The 14,489-nt window shown below is 51.4% G+C and overlaps 1 protein-coding gene across 1 annotated transcript; it reads left to right on the top strand.

Moving 5' to 3' along the window:
* Positions 1-115: 115 nt before the first annotated feature.
* Positions 116-14,425, top strand: KCTD2 (potassium channel tetramerization domain containing 2). The gene is made up of 6 exons (XM_052657568.1): positions 116-457; positions 2,096-2,204; positions 4,346-4,437; positions 8,452-8,547; positions 10,277-10,402; positions 11,803-14,425. The coding sequence occupies exons 1-6, from the start codon at positions 116-118 to the stop codon at positions 11,830-11,832; spliced, it is 795 nt and encodes a 264-aa protein (XP_052513528.1). The 3' UTR covers positions 11,833-14,425.
* Positions 14,426-14,489: the final 64 nt, after the last annotated feature.

Genomic DNA, 14,489 nt, shown 5'->3' with positions numbered 1-14,489 from the left:
GTCCGTCTCCCGCGGCCCCACCCCCGCCGATGGGCCGGCCCGGCTCTCCCTGCCGAGAGATGGGCCGGCCCGGCGGCGCGCGGGCAGCAAGCGGCGGCGGCGGCGGTGGCCCAAGATGGCGGAGCTGCAGCTCGACCCGGCCATGGCGGGGCTGGGAGGGGGCGGCGGGAGCGGGCTGGGCGATGGGGGCGGCCCGGGCCGCGGGCCCCCCAGCCCTCGCCCCGCTGGCCCCACGTCCCGCGGGCACGGCCGCCCGCCCCCTGCCGCCGCCGCGCAGCCGCTGGAGCCGGGTCCCGGGCCGCCAGAGCGGACAGGGGGCGGTGGCGCGGCCCGCTGGGTCCGGCTGAACGTGGGCGGCACCTACTTCGTGACCACCAGGCAGACCCTAGGTCGGGAGCCCAAGTCTTTTCTCTGCCGCCTCTGCTGCCAGGAAGACCCGGAGCTGGACTCGGACAAGGTGCGCCCCGCCCTCGGGCGCGCCCCTGGCCTTCGGACCCCCTCGTTCCTCCCAGGCTGGTCCCCGGATTTCCTGCGACGCGCCTCTCTCCGGAAGGCACCTGGGGCCGGGACCCCCTCCTCCTCGTCTTTCCCAGCCAGCCAGCCCTGGGGGCTTTTCTGCCCCAGCCCCAGACGCACGCAGACTTTCTCTCTGACCGCACCCTTCGTTCTCAGCGGCTGCTTCCCCGCGCTGTGCCTACCCTCACCCTTGAGCGTCCGCTCCACACCCCTTTTCCCCTTCCTCTCTGCACCTCATCCCAGCCCCTCAGGTCTGCGTGAGTTTTCTCCTGACTTCCTTGTTTCCCTGGTTCCTCGTCAAGACCCTCAGCGCCTATGGCAGACGCATCCAGAATTGGGTCAGGGCGAGCTAAGGCATCCAGGTAGCTTTGTGAGACTTCCGCTCCGACCCCTGTGCCAAGTTGGGTGAAAGCCTGGGTGTGATGATGGCTTCGACAGTTGCAGGAAGCGCTTGTCGTGATTCCACACTTTCCTGTGGTCCTGGTCTCTGGGCTCGTATTTGGTAACTGTCACTGTTTTAGGTCCCGGTTTGAGCTCAGATACGTTCCTAGGAAAGAGCTTGTCCTTTGCCAGTGCAAACCTAAGCTGACAGATTAAGACCAGGGAAAAAGAAACCCAGAGAGTGCCATTGGGCAAGATGCACGGCTGCTAACCAAAGAGTTGAGAGGTGACAAGACGCTTAACCGATTTTCAGTTTGAGTTGTTTGATTTTTTTTTTAACTTTACACGTTCATCTTTTAGTTTCTGACTTAAAAGCATTGACTGTTGCCTGCATCGCCTGTATCCCATGTAGCGCTTAGCTGTTCCCTTGCAACACAGTTAGGGTCAAGTAAACATTGGTTAGTTTCATTTATTCATCTGCTACCTCTCCTGTCATCTCAGATTGAAGGCAAACTGTCCTGCCCTAACTTATTATAAAGGAACGATTTTATCTGTCCTGAATCTTCTTTGTTGCAGTAGAAACCAGTTTCTTCTTGTTCCCTTTACTGTAAAGATGAGTAGGATTAAAATTGCTCAGAGCCAAGTCCCGGCCATGCCAAGCTTCCTCTGGGCACAGATCTGGAGTGTGTGAGTTACAGCTGCCAACGCAGACTCCCACTGCCGTTGGCCCTCAGCTCAGGAGCACTGCCAAATAAACAGAGGTTTTCTTAGAATTAGGAATGTGATTCAGGGACAACAGAGAAGTCAGAATGTCTCAAGCAGAAATTTAGATCACGCAGCTGTGGCATTTTCTTCCTCTGTTTCATTATAACAAATATCCCACAGGAAGAATGTTGGTAGTTGTATCTACGCTTGATCTTACCCGAAAGGCTGAGAAGAGATTGGTAATCGTGTCTGAGTAAAGATTTTAGAAGTTCAAGTCAACGCCTAGATAACGAATATGACTATACATCTGCAACACCCTCCCAGAAATGATCTTGACGTATAAGACCCGTAAAGCTAGCCTTCTTGCCAGTAGTTAGTGATAAACATCTAATAGAACTTGCCCTCTCACTTGTGAATTGTGACAGACAGGTGGAGACCCTGCCCTAATTTAGCATGAAAGCTCCACAGTGATACCCTTGTGTTTGGTTGGCAGGACGAGACAGGGGCCTATCTGATTGACAGGGACCCTACCTACTTTGGTCCAATCCTAAACTACCTCCGCCATGGGAAGCTCATCATTACAAAGGAGTTGGCAGAAGAAGGTAAGGACACTGTTTGTGCTGGGTATCTTCAAAATTCAGGTCAAATCTTTAAAGCTGTTTCATAGATTGGAATGTATTTTTCACAGGTTTTTTTTTTTTCTGGTGGGGGGAGGGCTATGCTGTGTGGCATGTGGGATCTTGGTTCCCTGAGCCCTCTGCCTTGGGAGCACGGAGTCTTAGCCATTGGACCACCAGGGAAGTCCTGAGATTTGAATTTTGAGATTTTTAGCAGGCTCAGGTGCACAGGAAGCAAAGCTTTTTAAACATAAGTAGGGTTCCTCCAATCACTTCATCTAGTCTGAGAGGGTCTTGGAGGAGCCCCGTTGTTCTCATCCTCCTTTGGGAGAAGGAAGAGACACAGCTCAGCTTTGGAGGTAGAGTTTTTTCTGGACCTGCAAAATTATCAGGACCTCTTTTTACATTGCCTTATTACTAGCAGTGAATATCCACAGCCTGAAACAGCAAATCTCTGACATTTAGGTATTTATTCTTTCAATTTTAGTTTGAACTTGCAGCTGTTAAAAAAAAAAAAAGAATAATGAAGGTTTGGCCTCATTTCTTTAAGACTGGTCTCATGCTTCCTTGTAGATTTTTGCATCTGACCTAATTCATTCTCCAGCCCATTGTCAGGGGCATCATTAGTTGACTCATCCTTTTGGTTTGTAGGGCACTTGAACTATAAGTGGGTCTAGACGTCTTTCTAAAAGGCCATCTTCGTCTCCCTGAGACATTCAGTTGAAGATGGGAGCCTGTCCCTTGATGCAGGGCACCCTGACCTGGGAGCATTCTTTCTGCATAAGAAAGCTGAAATGGCTGTGCTCGCTAATGAAACGGCTGAAGAGCACTGCTGTTACAACCAGTCAAAAGAGCAATCTGTCTCCTTTTTTATTTTTAATGCCCCCCCTTTTTTTTTAACATTTCAAATGCGTACAAAGTAACTGAATAGTACAATAAATTCCGTGCATCCACCATCCACAGAAATTACCAGCTCATGGGTAGTCTTGTTTCTTCAAAAGAAGAATCTTAAGCATCTTTTCTAACGCCTTAAAAAAAAAAGATTTTGAAGGGCAAAAATAGTACAAAGAACTCTCTTTATCCAGATTCACCAAAAGCAACAGTTTTGGTTATATTTGCATTATCATTCATTCATTCTCTCTCTCCTCCTCCCCCCTCCTTCCTCTCTCCTTTCCACAGTTTTATTTCCGAACTTCTTGAGTCTAGATTACAGACTTGACCCCTTACTGCTTCTCGGTCTATTTCTCAAGAACAAGGACATTCTCTCATGTAACCACCATATAGTTATCAAATTCAGGACATTTAATATTGATAAACACTTTAACTATAGCTTACTTTCTAATTTTGTCAATTGTTGCAACAAAAGTCTTTATAGCAACATTTTTCCTGGTTCAGGATCACACATCCCATTTAGTTGTCCTGTCCCAGATCTTTGATTTTGTTAAACATGGGATTCTTTTTTTTTTTTGACATGCCACACAGCTTGCAGTATCTTAGGTCCCTGAACAGAGATTGAACCTGGGCCCTCGGCCATGAAAGCACTGAACCCTAACGACTGGACTGCCAGGGAAGTCCTGTGCATGGGATTCTTTCATTGACTGCTTTTTACATTGCTCAGATAATAAGCATCTTGTTAAATTTGGTCCACATAATTTTTTTTTTCTTTTTTAAAAATTTTATTTATTTTAAATTGAAGGATAATTGCTTTACTGGTCCACATAAATTTACACTTACACAGAGAGACATTGGTCACTTTTAGGACAAACTGGGTAGCAATTGCAAGCTCAAGAGTTATCTAGCAGGACTAGCTCCAGGAACTGAGTGACATATGGTTAACGCGTCCTGCAGCTGATGGGCAGGAGCAGGAAGAGCCAGGGGAGGTGGCAGGTGGGAACCGCAGGGGCGAAACAGTAAACAGAGCAGATCCTTGCGCCTGCCTTGCTGACGTTCGGGAACAGGTCACAGGCACCCAGCAAAAAAGCAAAGGAGCGCTCCCCAGGCTGCAGGAGGGAGATGAGACTTGCAGTGAGAGATGCAGTTCTTAGCAAGCTCGTGTTCTCCAGCCTCTTTCTGCTGTTTTCTGGGGAGTTCACACACCTCTAACCTCGGGTCGGTCTTCCTTCTAGGTGTGCTGGAGGAAGCGGAGTTTTACAACATTGCATCTCTCGTGCGACTGGTTAAGGAAAGAATACGGGACAACGAGAACAGAACTTCACAGGTAATGGGTTTTGAGCTCTTAAGAAGAAAATGTCCCATGTGTCAGTCTTCGTCCCCATGTCTGGGGTGATTAGAAACGGACAATGTACCATTTGAGAGCCCTGCGTCTCCCCTGTGAGCCAGAGGTCTCCGTTTGGCATACGGTCCATCTGCCAGACAGGCAGCACATATTCCGCCAGACTTGTTCAGAACAGGGAAACAGAGGAGAAATCACAAAGAGAACGAAACAGGCCCATGTCCCCTTAGAAGAACGGGAAATAGTGGCTGCTTGCCATATGGCAGTGGGAGGAGTCACCGTACTTGAGGTTCAAAGCCTGTTCCCTCCAGCAGAGCATCTGCCTCGCTCCATGTCCACATGGGGGCCGAGCGAGGTCTTGCTTCTACCTGTTTACCTGTTGGCTTCTCTGTGAGGACCAGCCTTCAGCCTGTGACCGTGTCAACAGCCAGCTGCTAACAGACACTTGCATGGCATAGACTTCGCACATGGCTTATGAATCATGCTTCTAAGAAAATAATACCAAGCTTTTCTTTCTTTTAGGAAGTCCAGATTTTCTTAGTAGATTAGGTGACAAAAATCCAGCCGAATTTGCTGTGTAGTTAGAGCAGGGAAGGCAGTGAGGCACACGTCGCTCGTTTCATGGCACATCACCCATTGTCAGTCTTAAGCAAGTGGCCACAGTAACTTCTGATAGGCCCTGGGAACCCCGACTGATAGGAGGTCCATGCCCTCAAGAAGCTTAAAGTCTAGCAGGAAAAACAGGCAGGTATTTTAAGAGGGTTTAACTGCCCTAATGGGACAGAGTCCGACTCCAGCATAACTTGTCTCCTGTTCCTCAGATACTGGTGATGGTTGCTTTCTTGAGATCTATCGTAATACAGAATTTCAAAAGTAGAAACTTGTTCCTTGCATGTTCTGTGTTAGACTTCATGAATCAGTTTTTTTTTTTTCTGGCTCTGAATGGAATTATCTGGATAAACACCTGACCCCTATGATAATGAAGTCTGTTCTCTGTTTTATCTCCAGCACTTTGCGAAGGTGGAAAGGAGGATTACTCATTTATTTCTTCTCCATCTGGCCAGTGGCTGAAAGGCTTTTTTGTGTGTTTGTGTGCTGAAACCTGGGATACAAGGCTGCTTTTTAATGTTCAAAGACGAACTCATAGTTGGTTTGCAGGTTACCATGTGGAATATGATCTAGTGTCCCCGGTTTTTTTGCCATCTCCTGGTGTGTTTACGTGGCTTCTTTCACTGTGACAGATATGTAATAGCTTAGACATTCTGCGAATCTCATCCATCCTCAGTTTTTCACATTAAACAAACCTTTGATTGCTTAATACAAGTTTTGATGGTACCATCAAGTATAAAATTTGAAACCGTTCAAATGGCACCTGAACAATCTCAGTTCTTCGCCATCAGTGAATTCCTTGAGGGTGTTGTAAGGTTTTTATTTGATGACAGTAATTAAGTTAATTAGTTTTTTCCATTTTGAGGCTCATGGATTTATACCTAGCTGGAAGCTTTTTTACTCTAGGAATGTCAAGACCCTTTTGAAGTTAACTGATCTTTCCACCTGTCCCCTTTATTTAGTGGGACTCTGGGTGGGCAATGGGTTTGATGTCGTTCAAAGATGTCCCCTTTTACATTTGTCCCACATCACCTTAAGGCTGCGTGTGGATTTCCATGGCTGTCTCCTCAAACTCGGTGTCTGCTTCATCTTGTCTGTGTTGAAAGGAGACACGCCTGGCAGGCAGTCAGGTGAAGCCCAGGATGTAGAGGGCCTCCCCAGTTTTTTTCAGTGGCCTTGCTTCTCTTCAGTGGCTGCCACATCCTATTACTCTGCTGTCCCCGGAAGCGTTTTTTGCTGTGAGGTGGATCTTGGTGCATTTGAGAGTGGTGATGGTTTACTTGGGAAGAGGAGAGTAAAGAAGAGGCTTATCTTAATAACTGGGACTTTGACGGCTGCGTCCACCGTCGGCTCTTCGTGATGCTCTGCATCTTACAGTGTGAAACGCCTGGTCGTTGCCGCGGTGCGCAGCTGGGGTTGAAATTGTCACAAGATTTGTCCTATGTTTTATATGGAAGGAATTTTCTTTTTTTCATCTTAGCACCTTATTGAATGGAACCTCGTTCAGAAGGACAAAGTATACGAGAAAGACTGTAGTGTTGTCAGGCGGATGTGGGCTCGTATCCAGGCTCCACCTCCAGTCCACTTAGTCACCACACTGCTTGGGCAAGACATTGTGCCCTGAATACCAGTGTCCTCTGTGTGGAAAGAAGCCGACACCTGCCTTCCAGGTCTGCAGTGAAGACTAGAAGAGACGGGCACAGCACCTGGAGCCTGTAGCCCTCGGTGCTTAGCAGCTGCTTTCATTCGTCCAGTATTTCCCAGATTGTTCCAGTTTTCCAGACAGCTGAAGCCAGCTCATCCTTTTAAAAATGGGCTAAGTTTTCATCATTCTTAAGAAAATGGTACAGATTGTCTTAAAATCCGATAGAAGGTAACTGACCCGTGCTCCGTGACTGGGCGTCATTGTTCTGAACCTGGGCTGCTGTTTGGTTCTCTCACCCTCTTGGATGGGCAGTAAGTGTGCAGCTTTGGACCCAACACCGATGGTCCCTGACTGCTAAATACTGAATCCTGTGCGCCTGGAATTGTCCTGTGAACAGGAACACATCTGGCGAGCCTGCTTCCCTGCAGCCACCTTAGCCGTCTCACAACCGGCTTCTCGTTCCCTGTGGGCCAGGTCACAAGTGTCGATGTAGGTCAAGCGTGGGGGCCTTCATACTGTGGCTCTGGGGTATCCATCTCAGTTGCTTAGCCTTTTGGCTTCCTGATCTAGCTTCTGTTCTAGAGAGTTGAGTCTGGCCAGCACACGACCTTTCTCATCTTTGACACCCTCCAGGTGATCAACAGTTCAGTTCTGTCCTGACACCGACCACCCAAGTCAGTGTCAGACTGCCCGGGGCACGGATGCTAGTTGGGATCTGGGTTCACACAATGCCTCCTTCATGTTCAGTAATTCACTAGAATAATTGGTGCAACTCGGGAAATGCTATACTTACTTTAGTTTATTATGAAGGGTGTAAATGAACAGCCAGATGAAGTGATTCATGGGATGAAGGCCTAAAGGGTCCTCTGTCCCCGTGTAGTCCCCAGCATCCGTTACCTCCACCACCAAGCACATGGATGTGTGTGCCAACCTGGAAGCTCCCTGAACCCCGTCATTTAGGGATTCTTCAGGATGGTTCATTTGGTAGGAAAGGTTGTCTGTATCACTGGCCTTTGGTGATTGAAATCAATCTCTGGTCTCTCCTCCTTTCCCCATGGTCAGGGAGTGGGGCCACAAGTTCTAACCCTCTAACCCCCTGGGTCTTTCTGGTGACCAGCTTATTAGCATACAAAAGACACTCCTACGGCTCAGGAGTTGACATAGTTTTTCGGAGGTCTGTGCCAGGAACCACCAACAAAGGCCAAGTATTTGTTTTTTATTATAGGCTTGTCTGTCACAGGAATGTTACCGTGTAGCACTGAAACAGTTCCAGGTAGCTTCAGCAGAGGGTAAAATAGCTTGAGCGTTTGTACCCTGTAGAGTCCTGTTCAATGTATTGTTTCCATATAAGGTATCATTTTCAGCATGTGCATCAGCTGTAAAGACTGAAGAAGAAAATGTGACCTTTTTGTCCTGAGTAATTTTACTCTGTTTTCTCCTTTGGGAAACAGATGAAGTCATAACTTGATCAGCATGGCCGCTCACATAATTCATATTTCTGAAGTTCACGATCATTTTGTTTTATTCATGTTCTCGGACCCTGTATTTTCTCTGTCTTTCTTTCCTCGGATAAGTTTTTATTGAGAAACTACAGAGCGGCTTGAAAGGGGGTAGTGGTGGCTGCCAAGAAAAAAATTCCAATCACACTCCTTTCCAGTCTATTCTTTTGAAGAACTTCACCAAGGCAGCTGCAAACTGTTGTGTCCCTGAAACTGTTGCTCAGAGCCTGTATGTGGTTGTCGCAGGGCCCCGTGAAGCACGTGTACAGAGTCCTGCAATGCCAAGAGGAGGAGCTCACACAGATGGTATCCACTATGTCTGATGGTTGGAAATTCGAACAGGTAATGTTTCTTGGGGCTTCCCTGGTGGCTCACTAGTAAAGAATCCACCTGCCAATGCAGGAGACATAGATTCGATCCCTGGGTTGGGAAGATCCCCTGGAGAGGAGGATGGCACCCCACTCGAGTATTCTTGCCTGGAGAATCCCATGGACAGAGAAGCCTGGTGTGTGACAGTCCATGGGGTCGCAAAAGAGTCAGGCACAACTTAGCAACTAAACAACAACGTATCATAGGGTGTATCAGCCTAGGAGCCCACACTCTGTCACTATGTAGCCAGTTAGTCACCCTAGGAGTCGGGTGGGGCTAGGGGAAAAGAGCCCTTCTGTGTGGACTCTGCATGGTAGGGTGTGATGAGCTGGGTAAAACAGAATGGTGTCACGTCTCCAGGCTTCATGTCCAGAACTTGCGCGTGATTCTGCCCAGAGGGAGCCAGCCAGCTTCTTTAGGCTTGAAAGTACCTCTTTGGGTTTTTCTCCTTCAGGGATTCCTTTCAAAAGTGCTTTGTTGACACATTCTAGAATAAGTAGCTGAAGAAGACCAGGGTTTAGCAGTGACCCTCCCTGTTCACGTGGTGTGGTGAGCAGGCATGGCATGAAGGGCTCAGACAAGCTGGAGCCTGGCGAGGTCCTTCCCCGGCAGCCTGTGGGTTTCTGTTCTTTAGCTTTGTGCTCAAAAGCACAGCATCGAAACAAAGCATCTAAGAACCAGGATTTTACGGTTTTCTTCCATTAGATGGCAGAGTTGTTCATCTATTGTCTTCAAAACACACAGGGAAGCTGAGCATGACTCGAACGACCATATTATAAATTCAATGAATCATGCTTGTTTCTGTGTAGAGTTTAAGAGGTCAGCTGAACTGTAACCATATAGTTGCCTTAAATGACCGTTACTGGGTTAACAGTATTACATTATAGACCAAACACAGGCTTCTCTGTCTTCAGCACCAATACTGGGTGACTCCTCACAGTTATCTTCCACGGCAGAATCAATTCTGTGTGCGCCTCGTTCTTGTTCAGCTTTGGGTTGCAAAATGTCACACGTCCACTTTAGAAGTATTTTTTCTCTGGTATGAAATTTTAAAGACAAAGTTGTTTGTTTGTTTGTTTAAGGCTTCATGTTTTTTCGTATGGTCGGTTGGTTGATTTTGTGGCTGTGCTGCATGGCTTAGTTACCAGCCAGGGGTGGAAGCCACCAGCCAGGGGTGGAAGTTACCAGCCAGGGGTGGAAGCCACCAGCCAGGGGTGGCAGCCACCAGCCAGGGATGGAAGTTACCAGCCAGGGGTGGAAGCCACCAGCCAGGGGTGGAAGTTACCAGCCAGGGGTGGAAGCCACCAGCCAGGGGTGGAAGCCACCAGCCAGGGGTGGAAGTTACCAGCCAGGGGTGGAAGCCACCAGCCAGGGGTGGAAGCCACCAGCCAGGGGTGGAAGCCACCAGCCAGGGGTGGAAGTTACCAGCCAGGGGTGGAAGCTACCAGCCAGGGGTGGAAGCCACCAGCCAGGGGTGGAAGCCACCAGCCAGGGGTGGAAGCCAGGCCACAGCAGGAAACCCTTGCCGGTGCCGCTCTGGTGAATAACTTGGATCCAGGCATCCCCTGGGGCCTTGATAGTCCCAGCGAATTCTTTGTCCTTTGAGAAGCAAAACAAAGCTCAGTCAGGAAGAGGGTTTGATTCTTGTGGCACGTATTTTAAGATCCCTGTTCGTATGTTGACCGTGTTCTCGTTTGATCAGCTAATCAGCATCGGATCTTCCTATAACTATGGGAACGAGGATCAGGCAGAGTTCCTCTGTGTTGTCTCCAGAGAACTAAATAATTCTACCAACGGCATTGTCATCGAGCCGAGCGAGAAGGCGAAGGTGAGCCGCCCTGCCCGGCGTCTGCCCCTGACTCTGCTCCCAGCCCCTGCTCGGCCAGCCTGGACTGCTGCTCGCCGGCTCTTCCTTTCCTTCTCAGACCAGCTTTGCATTTCCCCTTCACTGTGGCCCTTTGACTAATGTCATTTAAACCAGGATTTTTGAAGCAGTGACATAGGCTTTTAGTTTAAGACACGTGAACTATAGTAGGGTAGTCTTTTCCTGGGCTCTGTCAGATCAGTGAAGAAGGAAAGCTAATGGCCACTGATTCCTATAACGTGAGAAGTCCGAAACTCAGAGTTGGAAGTATTCTGCCTTTATAGTTAGAGACCGTTTTCTCTCTCTCTCTCTCTCAAGAGAAAAGGTGTTTGGTCACCTCTGTGGCCGCCCCCCCCCCCCACCCCGCACCCCAACTCCCTGAGGCTGCTGGGAGCTTCTTGCACACTGTTCTCTCCTTCCTCCACTGTGCCCCTCGCACACACACCCACAGTGGTTCTCCGTCATCAGTGTATGGTGAGCCTGGCCTGTGTCCTGCTCAGGACAGGTGGTCCTCCTCCACGTGTGGTGAGCTGACCTGTGTCCTTCTGCTCAGGGGAGGTTGTCCTCCTCCATGTCAGGTGATCCTCCACTGTGTGTGGTGGTCCTCCACGTGAGGTGGTCCCCCTCCGCGCGAGGTGGTCCCCCTCCGCGCGAGGTGGTCCCCCTCCGCGCGAGGTGGTCCCCCTCCGCGCGAGGTGGTCCTCCTCCGCGCGAGGTGGTCCTCTTCCACCTGCAGTGAGCTGGCTGTGTCCTTCCGCTCAGGGGAGGTGGTCCTCCCTGTGCGGTTGTCCTCCTCCCTGTGCAGTGGTCCTCCACCATGTGCGGTGGTCTTCCACCACTTGTGGAGAGCTGGCCTGTGTCCCTCCGCTCAGGGGAGGTGGTCCTCCTCCGCCTGCGGTCATCCTCCACCACGTGTGGTGAGCTGGATGTGTCCTTCCGCTCAGGAGAGGTGGTCCTCCGCCTGCGGTGGTCCTCCTCCGCCTGCGGTGGTCCTCCTCCGCCTGCGGTGGTCCTCCTCCGCCTGCGGTGGTCCTCCTCCGCCTGCGGTGGTCCTCCTCCGCCTGCGGTGGTCCTCCTCCGCCTGCGGTGGTCCTCCACCACGTGTGGTGAGCTGGCTGTGTTCCTCCGCTCAGGGGAGGTGGCCCCGCAGCACATAAGCCCTGCCCCAGCGTCTTCACACTGCAGTGCTTCGGGGGTGCTGCCTCGCTTCCCGGGGTAATGGGTCGTCCTGCTGCTGCTCCACTGGGTCCAGTGGGAAGCGACTCCAGTCTCTTTCTCCTCCCTCAGTGGGCTGGGAAGCCACCCCACCTAAAAGCAGTGCACACCCAGGGTCCAAGCCTGTCTCTCCCGCCTTGCCCTTCCAGATTCTTCAGGAGAGAGGGTCTCGGATGTGAACTCCCGAGTCTCCAGTGACGAGCGCGCCCAACCGAGCACGTCTGTGAAGTTCAGTCTTGCTCCTGTACAGTAACCGAGCTACTGCCAAGCCAAGCTGCGCCTGGCCCCCAGCAGAGGAGAGTTCTGGTCAAAACCAAAGGAGCCCCACCCCTACCCACAGGAACCCGAAGACAGATGCCACTTTCGGCTGCACAATACCTTCTCAGAAACCTGCTTTTCTTTTCTTAGCCGGTGTTGTAACAAACCTCTCCAAGAGCACTGGGCTGGGTTCCCAGGTGGAGCTTGTCTCGAGATGGGGCAGGGAGGAGGAAGGCCTAGGTCCTTGCAGATGCTGTACTTCTTGGAAGCCGGAGCGCACGTAAGAGGGTTGTCCTGAGCTGTGCCATGTTTTCACCCGAGTGTGCCCTGCTGGACGTGGGCAGCTGCTTCATCACACCACCTTTCTCTCCCACACACCCCAGACTACCGTAGCAGACGCAGAGGAGTCTGGTTTAGGCTGTTGAATTGAGGTTTCGGTGAAGGATAGAGTCGCCAGAGCACCCCCACATTCCTATGAACAAAGCCTCTTTGAGGAGGGGAGGATGGAGGGGGTCGCAGCTCTGGATCCAGGCCACCAGCTGCCCCATGTTCGGCTTGCCTCATTTCTCTCCAGCAGCTGGCACCCCACCCCACCCCACCCCCGCCCCAGACAGCTCACCTTCTCCCCAAGAAGAGGTTCAAGGCAGGCGGTACCCTGCATGGAGTCAGATAGATTGGTGAGAGCTGTAGGTAGTTGGTGTAATCGCTTTGCAGCCTTTGCCTGCCCTCCGTTGGCCCGTCTTCCTTCCCTGACTTTTTAAACTGGGGCCGAGGATAAAGGGATTTTGGACCCTCTGATGCCTTGGGGTGGAGACAGACGTTTTCTCTGAAAGTTGCCAAACATAGGTAGTATCAAAAGTGGCGCTGTTCTTGTGGTCGTCTTGGAAATGCCTTGATCGAAAGTGCGGTACTTGTGTCTCGGTTTCTGACCTTGGCAGTGGTCGTGAGCCCCCCCCATCCGCCGTAGTGTGTGTGCGTTTGCCGGGCGGGCCCAGGACCCCCTCATCTGACCCGGCCCTCACCGCCACTTCTGTGGGGACCGAGGTGTCGAGGATCCAGCACTGTTCGACTCAGGAGCCGAGCCTCAGAGCTCATAACTGGATTGCTGTCTGAGCTTCCGAGTCTTGGTGAGCAGTCATGGAGCTCAAAGGGGCCGGAGAACCCTGGCTTTTCCCTGGGTGACTTTCCCAGTATGGCAGGTGGTCCAGAGAAGGGGAGGGGCCTGTGGGGAGCGCTTTGTTCATAAAAGATCCCTCAAACCCCGTGGCTCTAAGCTGAGGTTCCCTCTGCCCCCCAGCTCAGCTGCTCACCACATGGCTCTGGGCTCAGGGTTTCTTTAAAATGACTATCGACTGTGCCAAGTGTCTTTCGAGCCTGTGACCGGCCCCTGCCCAGACAGGAACCTCATGTTGCCCTCACGCGTCTGTGTGTAGAGTAGGGGAGAAGTGTGTGTCCGGGGCGCCTGCTGACACGCTGTGTCTGCACCCCAGCGTGAACATGCATGTCGGCACCACGGATGTCTGGCCCGTGCCCAGGATTCTTACAACTGTAAAATGTTAGCGGAACTGCTACCTACAATAAACAGTTACCCCTGCAGAATGGTTGCAGGTGTCCATCCTGACCTCTTTCAGGGGGAAAAAAAAATTGAACATGTCAAGGAAAAGCTGCCGTCAACCAGAAGACGGTGGATGAGGAACTCTGGTCAACGGGAATTCGCACCATCAGACTGAAAGGAGGCAAGCCTTGGCATCTGGGGCCTCAAGCCCAAGCAGACCTGCTTGCCTGGGGCTCGTCTGAAAACCAGCCTCTGGTCCCAAGCCAGCGAGCAGGAGCAAGGAGGCTGGAGGGCAGAGGGGGCCAGCCCCTCTGGACACGTCTTTCTCCTTGAGCTTCTCGGGTCCGCCGTGGAATCTGCGAAGACCGGCGCGCCCCTCGCTGAGCGCCTGGAGGGACCAGCGGGCCGCCTTTCCCCAGGTTCCCTCCCCTGGCCACCCAGCGACGGCCTCAGTTGTTTCAGCGCTCCAGGAATCTGAGAGGGATTGTTTCTTAAGGTTTCTGGGAAAGTATTTTACCCAAGTCCTTCATGAACCAAGTTGGTGTTTTTTTCTTGAAAGCCGGCTCCCTTGGGGAGAGCCCAGCTGACCGCTCCAGAGAGAGGCCTGGCCATTGGCTGGGGGGGTCACGTGAGCAGTGCCCCACGCTCTCCAGCTGCCCAGGGCCGCCACGTGGGCGACTCCCGCCAGGCAGGGCCCAGCCTCCTCTGGAGTGGCTTTGTTTATGCACAGTTCTAACTGATCTCAGGGGTGTCCATGAGGCATAGAGGAGGAAGAGACAGATGCTGAGGGAAAGGGCTGAGAAGTCACCCACACCCTCCAGGATGGCCTTAGAGCCGGGCCTTAGGGACCATGCCTGTCACTTGTGGGTGCCCTTTGTTGCCGTTTGTGTCTTTGAATAAAGTCTGAAATGCTGTGACCCCTTTTCCCCCCCCTCTTGTCAATAAAGACATGAAACAGACTTCTGAATCTTGAAACCTTTGGTGTGTATTTCCCAATACTCAGAGCTCCTGGAGTCCTGTCAC

Source organism: Budorcas taxicolor, chromosome 19, assembly GCF_023091745.1.
Source record: "Budorcas taxicolor isolate Tak-1 chromosome 19, Takin1.1, whole genome shotgun sequence".
Taxonomy (NCBI): Eukaryota; Metazoa; Chordata; class Mammalia; order Artiodactyla; family Bovidae; genus Budorcas; species Budorcas taxicolor.
Note: the sequence above shows the minus strand (reverse complement) of the source record. Positions and strands in the feature narration are given on the sequence as shown.